Raw genomic sequence first — 15000 nt, forward strand, 5'->3', positions numbered from 1 at the left:
AGCCGCGAAGCGGCTTCGCCTCTCGCCAAAGGCTTGAGCACACCCAATAATCAATTTTATTTTCCAAGGCGCCTTTCTCGGCACTCAAGGACACCGTCCAGAGGTATGTAAAAAACATTAAAAGCAGCAGAAAAATTTGAAATATAACAACATTAAAAACAACAGAAGGAAGCAGTGCAAATTACCTTACGTGGAATAGGCAGTAGTAAAGAGGTGTTTTGAGTTGTGATTTGAAATGGGGGAATTAATCAATATTAGAGTTGGGGTGGTAGTGAGTTCCAGAGACGGGGAGCGGAGCGGCTGAATGCTCTACTCCCCATGATGGTGAGACGGGCAGAGGGGACAGACAGGTGTATGGAGGAAGAGGATCTAAGTTTCCACTGTATTAGCACTGAGCTGTACATCAGTAATATCAGGACGAATGTCCGTCTGACATAGGCTAAAGGCTAGCCATGGTATTGTAACAGTTACTTTCAATGGTTACTTTTTACTACATTTTCCAATGAGGTACAGTGCCCTCCAAAATCCAAGATGGCGCCGATGATGGCAGCCGCGGTCGTTGGGTGCGCGATTTTTTTGTCTAGTTTCGTCTATTAATTTAGTGTTCTGCCAAGATTTCCGGGGTTCTCTAACAAGAGAAGTACTTCTAAACATCAGGACTACAACTCCTGTGGATTTATTTCCCACTTTTCTGCTTCCAGCGGCAGAATTAGTGGGAATTATAGTCAAAGCCACCCTCGGCTTTGTCCTAGCAGCGAAACGTCGTAGGAGAGGTAAACAAGCCGGAGCATTGGTGCGCCTCCGCCAGCGCGGGGCATGCACAGCGTTAATGGGGATATTTCTCTCCAACGTGCGTACGCTGAGCAACAAACTGGACGCACTTCAGGTACTGGTGTGGAAAAACAGAGACTTCCATTCATCTTCCGTTTTGTGCTTTACGGAGACATGGCTGAGTGAACTGATCCCAGACTCTACGCTACAGCTAACAGGTTTTAAACTGCTGAGAGCGGATCGTGACTCGCTGCTTTCTGGCAAAACGAATGGCGGTGGTATTTGTTTTTACATTAACAGTGGCTGGTGTGAAGATGTGACAGTGATTCTGCAGCACTGTTCTCCTGATCTGGAATCATCTTTTATTAACTGTAGACCTTTTTACTCACCACGTGAGTTTGCATCATTCATTCTGGTCGGCGTCTACATGCCTCCACAGGCTAGCATCAATGAGGCTCAACATGTGCTCGCCAGCTCACTACTGGACCCCCTGCAGTTTGCCTACAGAGCCAACAGGTCTGTGGACGATGCAGTTAACATGGCCCTCCACTTCACCCTACAGCACCTGGACTCCCCAGCATCCTACGCCAAGATCCTGTTTGTGGACTTCAGCTCTGCCTTCAATACCATCATCCCCGCCCTGCTTCAGGACAAGCTCTCCCAGCTTAACGTGCCTGATTCCACCTGCAGGTGGATCACAGACTTCCTGTCTGACAGGAAGCAGTGCGTTAAGCTGGGAACACAAGTCTCTGACTCCCGGTCGATCAGCACAGGATCACCCCAGGGCTGCGTCCTTTCCCCTCTGCTCTTCTCCCTGTACACCAACAGCTGCACCTCCAGTCATCCGTCCGTCAAACTCCACCACCCTCATTGGGCTCAAATCTGGTGGAGACGAGTCTGATTATAGGTGGGAAGCGGACAACCTGGTGACCTGGTGCAGCCAGAACAACCTAGACCTCAATTCTCTCAAGACAGTGGAGATGGTTGTGGACTTCAGGAAGAATACAGCCCCACTCACCCCTATCACCCTGTGAGACTCCCCAGTCAACACTGTGGAGTCCTTCCGCTTCCTGGGCACTATCCTCTCCCAGGACCTCAAGTGGGAACTGAACATCAGCTCCCTCACCAAGAAAGCACAACAGAGGATGTACTTCCTATGGCAGCTGAAGAAATTCAACCTGCCAAAGACAATGATGGTGCACTTCTACACAGCCATCATTGAGTCCATCCTCACCTCCTCCATCACCATCTGGTACGCTGCCGCCACTGCCAAGGACAAGAGCAGGCTGCAGCGTATCATCCGCACTGCTGAGAAGGTGATTGGCTGCAATCTTCCTACCCTCGAGGACCTGCACACCTCGAGGACCCTGAGGCGAGCGAGGAAGATTGTGGCCGACTCCTCCCACCCTGGACACTCCCTGTTTCAGTCCCTCCCCTCCGGCAGAAGGCTGCGGTCCATCAGGACCAAAACCTCACGCCACAAAAACCCTTCCGCGGATGGCCTCTTCAACAAGGCCAAGGGTTCACACTGACTTTAATGACTTCATGTCTTAAAACACATTGCATTTTGCACTGCATTACAAAATTGTATCTTGCACATATGTATTTTTTGTAATATTTGTATTTTTATATTGTAAATTACGGCAACTTATATTTTATTTTATTGTATATTTTATTTTAATTCTAATTCCACTTAGTTTTGCTAGTTTATGTACCCTTAGTATAGATAGACCACATATTTAAATTTAAGGTTCCTATATGTTTATTGTATGCCAAAGCAAATTCCTTGTCTGTGCAAACTTTCATGGCGAATAAATCCCATTCTGATTCTGAAAATTAATAAGAGCTATTCTGTGTCCAGTATGCTATGTCGGATTTATTAAAGAAGGAAAAAAAGCCTGACCACCAAACCAATTTGGCTAGGGTCCCATCAAACATTTGTGCCCAAGGGTCTATAAATTGATGATTCAGTCCCAATCTTCACCACCTTAGTATCAAAATATTGCTCCCTTTCCTGCTGCCTAAGTCATTCTCTAAGTTTTAAAATCTTCAACTCGTGTTCCCGACTTGTTCCGTGGTTTAGACATCCTAAAACTGAATTGAACATTTCAGTGCAATCGATCTTTTGTTTACATCCCAGTATCTCTGTTATGGTCAAGCATCCAGGTTTCTGACCGTATGGTTACACTTTACATTACAATGGCGTTGTATTGTATCTTTCCAATAATGCCAGGAATCTGTGTGTGTGAACAAATTCATATTCTGCATGTGTCCTCTTTATAACCCAACAGAGTGCAGTGCCGCGATTGACGTTGATTGGATAAGCATTTCGACATCAAATAATAAAAAATAAAAAAACATTGCCACAGCTTGGCTTGCTCTCTTCGCGTCACAGCCCCTTCACTCTGATGGGTCCTCTGGTCTGCAGCGAGTTTCCTACGAATGTCTCAACTCAAGAACCGGCCACTCTGCAAAGTTAATATTTTGCAGGTGTCCTTTTTATAATCCAACGGAGTGCAGTAGGCTACTGTGATTGACCTAATGGGATTAACAACGGCATTTGCAACTAGAGAGGGTACAATTTCTGGGGAAATTGTAGGGTGTGCTTGCTTGCGTCGGTTGCACAGGGGTCCGTTTTTGAATGACTGAACTGATATTTCTGTATATTTTATATAAAAATGCATACTTATTATTTATAAAGACTACATAGATTTAAAAGCATTTTTTTTGCTGCTCATTTACAACTGAAAATACGAGTGAAGTGTAGAATGAAATAGATCTTCTAATTTCCCCTGCAAAAGGCATCCTCATCGTTGAATCAAAACGAATAAATTTGGCAGACCGGTGTAAAAATGGACCTAATCTCTATGACGTAAACGTCCTTTTAAGTTATTCCCTTCTCGTGATATTTTCATGCATTTAGCCTACTCATTGCATTCATTCATGAATAAAGAACCCCCTTTGAAGATTATTCTACGACGTTACAGTACCGGCAGTAGAAGATTGAATCGCGATTTAAACAGTACCATCTTCTAACTGAAAATATGCCCCTAAAAACGTAAATAAGCTTGACATTTATTTAGTGGAAAATCGCTTTCATGAAAAGCTCACTGGTAGCGATCATTAAGTAACAACAGTAACAACGCAAAGTGCGCTATCCCTGTGTGGAGAAGCTGCCCCGGTAAATTGTACTACTACGGTACAGTAGACTACTGCTGTGTTCGTCTTGGTAGTGATTGCGTTGGTTGAATTGGATTTAACGTTCCGTTGTACGGTTTAGGCTGAAATTAATTATTTTCATGAACAGATTGACAAAGTTTAGGCTGTGGCAATGAAGTTAAGGTTAGCAGTTAGATAGACTTTTGATTTAAGTAAGGGGAGTGCCGAACATGTTCTGTCGCCGTTTGACTTCCTACAGCTGTGTAGATGTTTTTGTAGTGTCTCGTGTAGGCTACAGCGTTGCAGTGAGCAACACTGGTTTGAAACCACAGGTAATGATAATTTCACCCACAAATCGTTTACTTGTAATGTAATGTCATAATAAATCCTACAACGAAAATGTATTTGTGAGGAATGTTTATTTTAAAGATTGAAAACAGATGCATCATAGACCACTGTAGTATGTGTTGCCCGGGCAACAGAGGCTAATGTCATGATGCTAATGCTTCAGTGAAATAGTAGACTACCGTTTCCAAAAGTAGATGTGGGCCTACTTCCTTAATAATATCAGCTAATATTGTACATTACATTTCATAATTGTGTTTCACATCACAAAGTAAAACTAGAGAGGGTACAATTTCTGGGGAAATTGTAGGGTGTGCTTGCTTGCTTGCGTCAGTTGCACAGGGGTCCGTTTTTTTATGACATTTTTACAACTGATATTTGGTATATTTTATATAAAAATGCTTAGGGCCTACTTATAATTTATAAAGATTACATAGATTTAAAAGCATCTTTTTTTGATTCTCAGAACTGCTCTTTTTCAGAGCTCCTATCAAATTGGGAGCCTATCAATTCGACGTGTGAGCGTATTCTTTTGTTTTCTGATTGATTATTTACAACTCAAAATACAAGTGAAGTGTAGAATGAAATATGATGTCTTCTCATTTCCCCTGCAAGAGGCAGCCTCATAGCTGAATCAACGAATACATTTGGCAGACCGGTGTAAAAATGTACCTAATCTCTATGACTTAAACGTCCTTTTAAGTTTTCCCTTCTCGTGATATTGCAGGCATGTAGCCTACTCATATTGCATTCATTCATGAATAAAGAACCCCCTTTGAAGATTATTCTACGACGTTACCGGCAGTAGAAGATGGAATCGCGATTCAAACAGTACCATCTGCTAACTGAAAATATGCCCCCAAAAACGTAAATAAGCTTGACATTTATTTAGTGGAAAATCGCTCATTCATAAAAAAGCTCACTGGTAGCGATCATTGTCAGTAACAACGCAAAATGTGATATAGCCCTGTGTGGAGAAGCTGCCCCGGTAAATTCTACTACAGTACAGTACTAGACTACTGCTGTGTTCGTCTTGGTAGCGATTGCGTTGGTTGAATTCGATTTAACGTTCCGTTGTACGGTTTAGGCTGAAATTAATTATTAATTTTTACAAATTATTTTCTTGAACAGATTGACAAAGTTTAGGCTGTGGCAATGAAGTTCAGGTTAGTAGTCAGATAGTTTCACCTATTGAAAGACTTGATTTAAGTAAGGGGAGTGCCGAACATGTTCTGTCGCCGTTTGACTTCCTAAACAGCTGTGTAGATGTTTTTGTAGTGTGTCTCGCGTAGGCTACAGCATTGCAGTGAGCAACACTGGTTTGAAACCACAGGTAATGATAATGTCACCAACAAATCGTTTACTTGTAATGTAATGTCATAATAAATCCTACAACGAAAATGTATTTGTGAGGAATGTTTATTTTAACGATTGAAAACAGATGCATCATAGACCACTGTAGTATGTGTTGCCCGGGCAACAGAGGCTAATGTCATGATGCTAATGCTTCAGTGAAATAGTAGACTACCGTTTCCGAAAGTAGATGTGGGACTACTTCCTTAATAATATCAGCTAATATTGTACATTACATTTCACAATTGTGTTTCACATCACAAAGTAAAATGAGTAAATAGTTATCACCCTGGCCTCTTTACCTGTGGCGTTTCTGCAGCTGCCTTGCAGTAAAGCTATAGTTAGCCTAGCTATCCCCCAAGTTAACAGATGCGAAACGACTGTTCTGCTACAGGTAGTCACGCGTGTTTTCGTGACGTAGTGACGTTAGTAACGTCAGTGACTGTGGCTAGCAAATTAGCCACCGTTAGCTTCACTTTTCGCCACAAAAACGCAATTTCTACTTAAACCATGCAACGGAACGTAAATAAAAATACAACCAACGCAATCGCTACCAAGACGAACCTTTTGACACCGCCGTTGTGTATGTAGTCCAAATATTGACTGATCCTTAGGGGGGCGAAAATAAATAATAATAATAAATAAATATATATGTGAGAGAACAAAGGTTGTGCCCTTGCCGAAGGCAAAGCACACCCAATGAAATGAAACTAAGCATGGTAAAGAAAATAGGGGAAATTCTGTTTAGTTATTTAGAAGCAAATTCACTTTTACAACCGATATTCAGCTACTTTCAAAGGGGCTGGCTAGCGAACAGAACAACAATATAAAGTGGATATACTAAATTAATTGGTTTACTGTTGTCAAAACTGCCAGCGCATTGCAAATGTAAAAGTGCTGTATGGTGAATTAGGCCTACAATCATGACAACTGGCTCAACCATTGTGCATGTAATGACTTCTGTTATTAATGAAATGTTTAGAGGTTTGTGGTGGTAAGACAATTTAATAGAGAATACTATTGACTATACTGTAGTATAGTCAACATAACATAAGCAATTTATAATGTAGGAAACAGCAGACAAATGAAGGCTAAATAATAATATGCATGAATGTAGGCTACCACAGCATTGGCAATTTGACTAGAATAGATGTGGAGGTTGAACAAGTCCTTCAGAGATGACTTGAATTTCAATTGTGATCTGATAAATATAGGTACCAAAACCACTGAGTAGAACTGTCATCACAAGCTGCATCATGGGCACTGCACTATCTATCCAAAACTCCAGGAATCTGTATGTTTGCCACCAATTGTATCACGGTTTCACTGACATCTTAATCACCAACTGCATCACGGGCACTGTGCACTAGTAATAACCAATGTTAGAATATGAACAACTTATTACTTACTACTTCTATTACCAATTAACATGATATTACATTGTGGAACAGCCTGTTATTAAACACTGTAATTTTCTATGTGCCACCAAGCACCCCTTTGAGCACAACTCTTATGTGGTTATAGTAAAGCTCTCTCCTGTAATATGAAGTGTTACCTTAGATTTATATTACACAAGGAAGCAATCAAATATATAAATAGGTTTGAACAACATATGCATAATATTTGTTAGCTAAGCATAACTTGGTTGGCTCATGCATTGAACGCCAGACTTCGAAAGACATCTTTGTCCTAATCCTGCTGCAACTCTATACTGTGGGCTATGTCAGGCCATGCCTACATGCCATGCTCCATCAAACTTAGATACAGCAGATTTTGGACTTGTGGTCTGGTAAATTGAATTTGAACCGATGCACACCTGTTTGTTCAGCCGGGTCTAATTTAAGATTGTCTCTGTATCCCATGCTGTAGAGCATCCATCCATCCACCCACATACAGTACAGCACCTCCTCTGACTAATATCACTAGCAGGGAACAGTTTGTCCTTATTTTAAAAAATTATGAGTTTCCCTTGTCTTCAGTCAGACTCAGAATGTGGCAGAAACCAAACAGGACAAACAACAGGATTTGAGACACAACAATTTGAGACAAAACAATTTGAGACACCCCTGGATGTTGTATATATTTAGCCTTTGTACGAGACAGAGAAATTGACACACCATCACAAAGAGCTGTGAAGGTGTACTTTTATTTTTATATGCACTTTGGATAAAATATTTGTACTTAATGAGGTCTTCTTTACTCGCAAACACTATTGAAAGTTGAAAGTGTATAAAGGAGCAGAACATTCAGACTTCTCCAACAGACAAGTATGGATGGACTACAGTGCCATGGTTAAAAAAACATACTATGTATTTGATTGATAAAAGCGCTAAACACTTAATGTGTATTTGTTTGCCTATCAAGTGTGAACCTAGCCTGGCTCTGCCCTCGTACGTACTTCCGCTCAATTTTGATTTTGCTTCTGTACTTGGTCTGGCCATGAGGTAAGTAAGACAGATGTCTCCGGTTAATTTTCTACCGGCCAATCAGCGAGCAGAGGGAGTGGCTGTCGTGCGCTAGTTTGTGTTGTAGTTCCGTAATGGCGGCGGAGAAAGATGCGAACAAAGCCATTCGGTCCGTTGTGGCAACGCTGCCGACTATCCATAAGCTAAAGCCAGAGCAAGAACAAGTTTGAGTTTTGTTGGTGGCCATGATGTTGTGGCCCTCCTCCCCACGGGGTTCGGGAACAGTTTGATTTTCCAGCTACGGCAGCTAGCTCTGTTACAGTAGTGGTGAAGGAATTGGCTAAGGCGAACGCTAGCGATTGGTTATGGCAGATCAGAGTGGCTCTGGGCAGATCCAATAGTTTTAAACTTCACCAGTGTACCCGCCTACAAGGAAGTCAACGCTTGTCAATGGAGCGAGGCCAAACTCGGTACAAATTAAATGTACGAGAGTCTGGTTAGGACCAGGCTAGTGTGAACCAGCTGAATACCATAAATAGTAGAAGGATACCTATACACATTAGGGACAGATCAACTTGAGAGATTGCAAGATATGTCATAATCAACACATAACTTTTTGTCAGTCCAAATTAATCTTAAATTTGAATTAATTCAAATTTGTGAAGTGCATTCACCCAGAACCCAGATTATCACACAATACAGTCAGTGACAAATATATTCTCATTTCGCAGGGTTCCTCTCTTGTGGTGTTTACATCTCTTATCTGTATTTAAAGATTATGGCCCTCCCTTTGTCTTACCCCAGACCAGACCACACAAAACTGTGCTGTATGATTTACACATTTAGTGTATTGTGGACAAACACATCTTCAATGTAAGATGGTAGATTCAACACAGAATCATCATGGCATCCAAGTTTCAAATCTATGGCGAATACAGAGATGGTTGATCAATAATCAGTATGCTAAGTGACCAGTATCTAACTAGGAACACTTCTGTGGCAATAATGGACAGAGGGAATAGTCCTTTGAGTGTGTACACATTTAGACAATCAAACACTCGGTCAGAGTGAGAGAAACATGGATCTCTATGGAAAAGGAAAGGAAGTATGGAAAATGATGAATGGTTTTAGTAATCTATGTGTTGCAGACAGTAGGTTCACACACCTCATACACAGTCCCTATGGAAAAATATAAACAATGGTGCAGAATTTGCGATTGTTCCCAAACGGCTTCCCAAAATGAAAGAACAATAGCTTATTAGCTTTAGGAATGTGTACACTTTCATTTCAAGTCTACCTCACAGTCCTTCATCAAGTGCAGCAGGTCAGATTAGAAAGAGGAATTTAAGAGAAATAGGCATTTAGGCTTTGGCAGCAACAGTGGGACTGTGTAGGATGAGTGTGAGAGAAAATGCTGTCACTGTCAATCATTGTCCCCTTAAACTAATAGTGCATGGTGTGAGCACATTAATTAAAAGTGCTGCAAGCACAATTGCACGCTGAACTCGATACAAACACAGGCCATAGGAAAGCTGAAGGACAGACGCATTTCCACCCTCTCTGTGTGACCACTTTCGCTGTATTGACTGAATGGGTTGCACCATACTCAGGCCCCCAGAACCAAACTGTTAATGGAGTAACAAGATTGTGGACCTGCCCTATTTCCCCTATGTGATATCAGTAAACTGCTACATCAGAAGGCTTTACAGTAAATACTGTATACATTACTTTCCCAACATTACACACGAACAAACAAATTACAAACAATTTTTTTTTTTTTTGTGTCTCTAAAATCCCATTCACAGAAATTCTCTGACAGATTGTCTGTGTCTGTGTGAAAGAAATGTTAACTGCTTGTTGTGGTTCAATGTTTTACTATTAAATTACGATTGCATTGGGTTCCATTCCATTGCAGATAGTTTCAACCGCACCATGATTAAATTGTCATTCTATTTTATTGTTACTACAGTTGTGTATCACTTGGTTCAGCCTACAAGTTTTTCTATGTTTTATTGGTTGGGCATTTCATACACTAGCATTGATCTGGTTTTGAGTCAAGATGGAGACAAGCTTTTTACTGCATGTCAGGCATTGCCTTTTATCACTACAAGAGGCAAAGCTGCAATCAGTTTTCAATAAACACAATGTGTTTTTTTTAATATATACCCTTGGCAAGATATGGAAGATGACACAATGTAACAAGGAAGGCAATGAGCCAAATTGGAAATGATGCTAACTGTACTGTAATGGAAGCCTTGGGTGCATGTTAGAGAGCTGTTTTTTTGTTATGCCATCAAAGGCTTCTCTCTCTTGCAGGCTTTTTTTCAGATGATGACCTTCCCTGTTTCCTGAATTATTCAATGTTTATTTTCTGGTTCCTCCTCTCCACCTAAAGCCCTTGCATATCGACACCCACACAAGGGCACGACGCGATGTGGCACCGAACTACAGTGTCTTCTTTTTCACGCAGCTTGGATCAGTCATTGAGGGGAAAATAGAGAAATGGGGAGAGAAAGAAAGAAAAAATAAACAGAAAAGAGACCCACCTTTACAATGTATGTCACGCCGGGTCCAGAGATCTTCTCACTAGAGTGTAGCCATCCTCTGGAGGGCTTGTTCACCAGTCCATTACCTCTACCATTGCCCCCAGGGTTCCAGTCCTCCCCTCCCTGCTGGAGCTCCTCCAGCCTGCCCTTCTTCCCGCTGCTGCTCATGTTGCCTGGCTCCTGATGGGACTGGGAGCAGGGAGGTCCAGAGAAGGCCGAGCTGCAGAGGAAACTGCCACCCGAGGCAGCTGCTGACACACTGTGGCCAGAGTTGCCAGAACCAGAGCTGGAACCCCCACCCCCCTGGAACTTGGACACAGCCAGGTCCTTGACAGCAGATGGGAGGCCCTTGATGTTCAGCAGGCTGCCTGAATTGGTGAATTTCAGGTTGGACACCTTGTTGATGAAGGTGCAGAGGGTGGTGCCTCCATCCTCGGGTTCAGAGGCGGTAGTGGTTGGGGAGAGCACCTCAGCCTGGGGGGAGTAGGGGGGCTCTGCAGAGGATGTGGGGGCAGCCGAGAACTTGGGGTTCATGGAAAGGTCGTGGATAAGCTCATCTACGGATGTCACTGACTCATTCCTGAAGCGGTTGTATTTGGTACGGTGAAGCATACCCTTTTCCTTCTCCTTGTTGCCTGCCCTTACAAACACACTGGCAGATGAAGCGCCCAAACAGCTAGCCTCTCCTTCAACATAGTGGAGACGCAGCAAACGCCTAGTAACAATCACAGGCCAGGGCGACTATAATTCTGTTGAAGATACACTAGAGGCGGGCTGCTGCTCCTGCTTCTTCTGCTGTCGCTGGGGCTGTCGTAAGGGGGATTCAAGGCAGTAATAGAATCCACTGGTGGAAAAGAAACTGAAAGAAAGCCAAGCCATAATATGGATGAAAAGACAAAAAAAGGTATCGTAAGCAGCCAGGATTCTTGCTAGGTTCCAAAGATGAGATCCAGATCGAGATCAAGCTCCAGACAAAAAGAAAGAGAGAAAGAGTGAGGTATGTTGATGGAGGACACTGCAAGCGAGCGCGCGCAAACGCTCTCTGACTGTTGCGTGCCGGCTCCCAGCTACAGCATGACTCACAGATCTGAGAAAACCTTCACAACAAAAGGCTCACTGAACACTGCAAATCACTTCCTGTTGGAAATAAAATCCTCCCACTATAACCAATCAATTTTAAATTTCCCAGACTGATATTTCCTTTTCACTACAGGAATGCTACTCTTTTAAAAATTCTGCCATCGGTGTGAAACAGGAAAGAATACCCCTGCAAAATAATCAGATTAAAAATATAATAAACATATAATTATCTAATTAAGTCTTTATCACAACTAAGATCTACAATATATGTTTCTATGAACGGCAAAATGAAATTCAAAGTGGATCAAATGGTCTTATGTATCTATTAGATGGATGAATAAAATGGATAAGCATAGCCTACTATCTGTCATATTTCTGTTTCTCTTTAGTACAACAGATTTGGTTGATTCAGTGCCTACATGATATTACTGGTTAAAGTACCATGCTATTAAATTAGGAACACTGAAATGGTCAATTCTGGTCAATAAATTTAAAGCGAATTATGACAAATGTTTATATTAAATACAAAAGAATCTTCATTATCACAGCTATTTTTTTTTTTTTTAACTATGCATGGCCCTTCATTTAGACTTGTTTTTCAGAAATGTACCTAGATAATACATGTATGTGTTCTGCTTTAACAGTTCACATTTTATAATGAGCAATTCAAACATCAAACAATAGATCTCTGGTTTAGTCTGTTTGTCAAATGTCCCTCAACCTAATTTCCATCCATTATGAAACAAATAAATCATACCACGCATCTCTGATGTACTCTTTCTCAGCTTTCCACAGAAACCAAGCTAGTTGTCCTGAATTATCTTAGTGAATAATTACTTAACGCAAAAACACAACGTGAACATGAGTCACATGCAGTTGACTGAACACACAGCAGCAGCAGCACAGAACAGCAACCAGACACAGTCTCATCAAAACAACAGTGAAAGCCTCTGTACGGCTGCATTAAGCCAAAAGCCATTCATGTAAAATTTCCCCAGGATCGTGTAGGACTGACAGTCATTCATAAGCATTGCCTCGCATCCTGCTACAGATTTCGCACTGCAGTCCCTCCCAACATCTCTCCTTCTTGCCTGGCAGATACAGAGAAAAAAAGGGAAGCACGTCTGCTTTCTCCTCAGAAACAAAGGCAAAAAGAGAAAGAGAGATGAAAAGCACCTTTCATAAATCTGGTTATAAAAAGAGGCAAATATAATTTTGCCTTTTATGTGAATGAAATTGTAGGCTCGCATACCAATGTTTCTGTGAATGGAAGCAAGGCCCTTCTGCCTCTGCAAGGCAATCCCTTGGGATGGAATGGTCTTATCCAATAAGAGAAGAGCTGGATGACTCATTCAGGGAAGGCTTGCAGAATAGTGGAAGAGACCATTCCAAATGCAGGTGCTGATTTATTTAGCTTGTCTACTTCTACAAAACAGGTCCTTTTTTCATCAGCTTTCTGATAATTCTGTTTTATATGACTGCAAATTGTGAAATAATTAAATTATGGTAACCAGGCGGAATGCAACTGGGGATTTTTTTTTTGCAAAAATGCAACACCCCTGTCTTTTAAAAATGTGTCAGTGAAGGCTATTTTTCCACATTCATATGATGGGTGGTCAGCTGCACATTCCATTAATATGTCAAACAGTAACATGTTATTATCACAAATAAGATATTATAGAAGTCTTCACATTCAAAATGTGAAGACTTGATACAGAGATACAAAAATGATCAAGTGGTTTTAGTTGTTTTGCTGATTTATATATCCTACAGGATTAAGCCCTTGCATATGATAACATAACTTCTGCATATATAAAAATAGTTTTACCTGTATCTAAACAACAGCACTGGATGTGCTACTTTAATACTAATTAATAATACATTTATAATATGCATCTCCAACTAAGTCCAAAGGTATTTGGTTATGGGAAGTCAAGTTAAGCATGTCCTAAAAGACAAAGATTTGAATGACACAAAGACGGTAATCAAACACCAAAAAGTATGGATATACAGAATAGGTTGAATGGAATAGTATTGGGTATGGACTTCCTAATGTATTCCTCATCATACTAACTGTGCACAATTGTGTTAACAAACCGAAAATGTTAATACAAAAGCCACCCGATCAAAGATACAAAAAGGGACGGAGAATTATAAAAAAGAGAAGTGTGTGTGAGGGGGTTCCTTGAAAGATAATCTTCATAATTGTGACTGTGTCAAGTCCTCTCTTAAGTTGCTTAGTTTATTAAGACTGAGACAGGAATAAGATAATACAGTGGATAACCAATAGACCCTAAAATTTCTGTACTGTTTTGTGATTGTGAAAAAGGCTGTACAATCAATTAAATCAAGAGGGTTTACCGTTTAAAACGTGTCTGTTTAGGTTTTTTTTTTTTACAGTTACTCAACAGACAGTGAACAGCTGGGAATGCCTTTAACATGTGACCAATATGATAACAAATTGCAGTAATGATTTTTTTTAATCTTGTGGTCACTTGGGATGTGTTGAGCCTTCCATGAGCCTGAATATACAATTCTATCCTACGTATGAGGATTCCACCGATAATTTGCGCACTATAGCAAATATACTCAGCCTTTCCATGATTGCTCATACAAACAAGTGAACAGGAAGGAAGATAATTCCCTAAAAAAGGCACTTTTACAGTAACCATAGTTTCAAAGACTAGGGCCTAGGGGTGAGGGGGCTGGCTATAGAAATTAACAGCTCAGATCCAGCAAATGCCATACCTAGTCTGAGAATTGTGTTTGCGTGGCAAACCACTATGACAGTATGCCTGCACACATGCCTTCACAAATGTCAGAATGGCATGGGGGAATTAGCTGGATGCAGTCTTCGGGATGGTTCAGGGCCACCTTATGGTGCACTAAGCAGTTGAAAAATCTGTGCAGATTTCCACTACAGTCAGTGTTCAATATATACACTTTTTAAGGTTTTGCTCCAGGTCAATCTTACTAGACCCACTTAAAGGGGTCATTGACTGGGTTTTTTGGGTATTTCACACTGTTCCTTAACCCTCGTGCTGCCTTCGGGTCACATGACCCAAAGGTTCATAACGAACCATCATTGTGTTTACCCAATTTTACCCAATACAAAAACAAATAAAAATACTTTTCTTTTAACCTTCGCAATGTGGGGGGTCTGAGACAGCCCGACGGTTAAAAGAAAATGCTTCACTTTGTTTTTGTATGCGGTAAAGTTGTCGCAATACGACGGTGGGTCACAATGACTGATGGGTCAGAACGACCCGAGGAGAACACAAGGGTTAAGGTCTCCGAATAGGGTATGTAACTTGAAAATGGACCATCGTAAATGCAGTGTT

At 41.2% G+C, this 15000-nt stretch overlaps 1 protein-coding gene across 2 annotated transcripts in view; it reads right to left on the reverse strand.

Moving 5' to 3' along the window:
- The window catches only part of shc3 (SHC (Src homology 2 domain containing) transforming protein 3), a 66744-nt gene extending 53809 nt beyond the window's left edge, over positions 1-12935 (reverse strand). For both annotated transcript variants that reach the window (XM_062484461.1, XM_062484463.1), the window contains exon 1: positions 10580-12935. In XM_062484461.1, the coding sequence (XP_062340445.1) occupies positions 10580-11191 (612 nt within the window). In that variant the 5' untranslated portion in view covers positions 11192-12935. The remainder of the gene's footprint in view (positions 1-10579) is intronic.
- Between the last annotated feature and the right edge of the window lie 2065 nt (positions 12936-15000).

The sequence above is a fragment of the Osmerus eperlanus genome, chromosome 18 (genome assembly GCF_963692335.1).
Source record: "Osmerus eperlanus chromosome 18, fOsmEpe2.1, whole genome shotgun sequence".
Classification (NCBI taxonomy): domain Eukaryota; kingdom Metazoa; phylum Chordata; class Actinopteri; order Osmeriformes; family Osmeridae; genus Osmerus; species Osmerus eperlanus.